Source organism: Rhinolophus ferrumequinum, chromosome 3 (genome assembly GCF_004115265.2).
Source record: "Rhinolophus ferrumequinum isolate MPI-CBG mRhiFer1 chromosome 3, mRhiFer1_v1.p, whole genome shotgun sequence".
NCBI classification, from domain to species: Eukaryota; Metazoa; Chordata; class Mammalia; order Chiroptera; family Rhinolophidae; genus Rhinolophus; species Rhinolophus ferrumequinum.
In genome coordinates, this window is record NC_046286.1 from 34,631,590 (window position 1) to 34,634,791 (window position 3,202).

The 3,202-nt window shown below is 48.5% G+C and overlaps 1 protein-coding gene across 1 annotated transcript; it reads right to left on the reverse strand.

Annotated features, from left to right (window-relative positions):
- Positions 1–915: 915 nt before the first annotated feature.
- Positions 916–1,859, reverse strand: DPPA5 (developmental pluripotency associated 5). Its single transcript, XM_033103625.1, has 3 exons — positions 1,723–1,859; positions 1,448–1,627; positions 916–991 (listed from the first exon to the last, which is right to left on the reverse strand). The coding sequence occupies exons 1-3, from the start codon at positions 1,832–1,834 to the stop codon at positions 933–935; spliced, it is 351 nt and encodes a 116-aa protein (XP_032959516.1). The 5' UTR covers positions 1,835–1,859; the 3' UTR covers positions 916–932.
- Between the last annotated feature and the right edge of the window lie 1,343 nt (positions 1,860–3,202).

Sequence of the window (3,202 nt, forward strand, 5' to 3'; positions counted from 1 at the left end):
TTGGAGACAGATGGGGTCAAACAATTGGCTAAGGTCATAGGGCCAGAAAGTTCCCTAAGTGGGACTCATTCTGGTTTTGAAGTACCAAGGAGTCTCTACTAGGGAAAACTAGTCTCCATGCTATGACCCCTCAACCATCAGGAGTGAGCCTTTCCTACAGTACTGCCTTCATCTACTCCCAATTCCACTTACCTTTTGGGGGCCTAGTGCAGCAATTCTGTAAGTGTGAAAGAATCCCAGAGACCCGCGTAAGGGGTCTGTGAGGTTCTCCTTTTCCACATACCTACCTGTAAGGTTGAATTTTCTTCAAATTCCAACCTAAATATTCTGCAGCAGATTGAATGCAGATGAGAACCCAGCCAGCAGACTACAAGGATAAAAAACTGCTATACCGAGACGGTACTGTTGCTTCCATATTTGTTTTGGAGAATATATGGTTTTCATTTTACACATATTATGTTAATCTACTATTGAGTTATTTTTAAGAGTCCAGGTCAGTTCCAGACAATATCACCTTCTCCCCTAGATTGACTGGTTTTTTGGTCAGAGCTGCATCTCAGAATTGGGCTCCCAGACCCTTTCTTTTCTTTTCTTTTCTTTTTTTTTTTACCTTAGCTGAGCGTGCTCCTGGATCTCTATACCTAGCTTTGGGGGTTCCAATAACAGTTAAGTACAAGGTCCATCTTGGCTGTGATGTTATCTCCAATACTTCAACCATATGTCAAGGAACTATTTATTTAAAATTTTATTCTTTAATTAGCAACCTTGTGGGAAAGTCACATCAGGACTCAGAGGCAAAGGCAGAAACCCAAAACCAGTTGTTTTCCCTTGTCAAGTTGGAGCAGAGATTAAACCAGGCCAGACCCACTCGAGCTCTGTCCACAGCCTACTTTCCACATCCTGGTCCCAGGTACGTTGGTTGCAAACTGGCTTCACTTCATTGAAGGGCCTAGCTCAAGAGCATTCATGGCTTCCTCAAGTTTGAGCATCCCTGCACCAGAAAGCAATAATAGGTGTTTGTGAGGAAAGAGGGTAAGAGCCTGGACAATTCTCAGGCTCTTTCAAAATTCCTTGTTGGGACTTCTTGGCCAAGCGTTCTGATCCTAGGATTCTCGAGAACCTCAGAACGTGGGGCCACTAGGCCCATTCCAACATCCTCCCAAGAAGCTGGGAGTAGAGGTTAGGAACCGGGTTGCGATCTCAGATAGCCCTACCCTGTGAGGCCATCCCCGGGCCACCTCTCATCAGGGTCCCTAAGACCGACCCACAGTACTACCGAAGGAGTCTCAGGGACAGCCCAGACACCAAGGGCCTCCCTGGCGATGCCTGAGGTGCGGGTGGTGGTTGCCAGAGGGGAGAGAAATGAAGGGGTGAGAAGACCAACTGAAGGAGAGGGAGCGAAGCTGTCCACACCCCACCCCAGGGCACCTCCTAACCGGCCTCTCACCTCGCTCCTGCCTCAGGCGGTGCCTCTCGGCCATGGACTGGAGCATCCACTTGGTCCGGAGCTTGTACAAGTAATTGCCGTAAACCACGACCTCGGTGAGGTCCGAGGATTCCAGAACCTTCAGCTCAAGCATGGCTTTGCTCACTTGCTCGATGTATGGGATTCGAGATCCGCCTGGACCTGTTCGGGGATGAAGATGAGAGCTCCAACCCCCGGAGGCCCAAAGGCCGAAACACCCAAGTCAAGGCACCGGGGTCAGGACTGGACTCACTCACCAAACATGGCTTCCAGCAGCCGCGTCTGGACCTGAAACACCTCGGGATCTTTCAAGTCTTCGGGAACTTTCACCCATGGTGGGATATCTTTCCGTTTTGGCAGCGTCCCCATCTTGAGTGCCTCGAAACCAAACTCACGCTCCCACTCCGGATAGGCCTAACACAGTCGCCCAGCTCCCCCTCGCGCGTGAAAATTGAACACCTGGGAGGGCCCAGGCCACAACCAGGCCCCGCCCCGGAAGGCCCCGCCCCCTACCTGGCCGCCCAATCCCGCGCTCACAACGCTCCGCTCACCTTCCCGCCTGCGCTTTAGGCAGTGGGGAGACTTGGATCGCTTTACCTTCTCCCGAGCACTGGTGGGCCCAGCTGTCTCGGAGCTTACAAGGGTTCCCACTGCATTGGCTCGTTTCTTCTGCACCCGAAAAACTGGGTTTGGGGAATGCGTGGTGCGAAGGTGCTGGTAACTTTTCTCGTAGGAATGAATGGTTGGACCTGAACTTGGAAAAGTGGGACACCAGGTTTGAGGGTGCGAATCACCCGGGAGCTGCCAAATCGAGTTCCTGCCTCCCATGTTCCAAAGGATGGTCCGTTTCCCCTCGGCCTAAGGGGGCCAGACCCCAGTGCTTCATATCGCAGGCAACCCCTGCAACTTCTGGGGACTCAGGAGTAATTCCTCCCATTTAACAAAGAGGAAAACGAGATTCCAAAATTCATTATCTTCAAGGGACACAATAGTGCCCCGACGGTTCGAGTTCCTTGAAGCCCCTGAGTCGGGAACTTCAGAATCTACCCGGATTTTGAAGCTCATCTGTGCCCTGCCTGGCCACTCCATCCCAAGCTGTGTGGTCCAGCTTCTGACTCTAAATAAACTTGTTTTATTCATTTAAAAAACATATTGCTTGAAGTGATGCACTAGATTCACCCGATGAGGGCATGATTTCAATGTTTTATAGCTTCCTAGGTGGAGATAAAGCTGGCTTTTCCCTAGACCAAAGTTCTGGTAACAATCTAATAGCCCTCAGATGGCTATTATGACCACTTCTTAGGGCAGATTTCATCACATTCCATCAAAAACTGGGGATTCTTTTGCAACCACTAGTGTAACCAATTTTAGTGATAAATGGCTAAAACTCTCAAATGAAAGTTTACTAAGAAGCTGGATATTCAAAAGGTGTGGAAGTCCTAGCCCACAAGTTATGAATTACAAAGGAGAAAATGTTTCTTTACTACAGAGACTTGAAGGGCAGGTGCCACCTTAACCAAAGACCGAAATTAGTATCACCAATAACAGCACAAATACACTCCTGATTTGTCAATGTCATGAAAACAAACAAACAAAAAAAGCAGAAGACTATTTTATTCATAAGGAGACAACTACCGTGTTTCCCCGAAAATAAGACTTAGTCGGAAACATCGAATGCATGTTTTGGAGCAAAAATTAATATAAGACCAGGTATTATATTATATTACATTATATTAG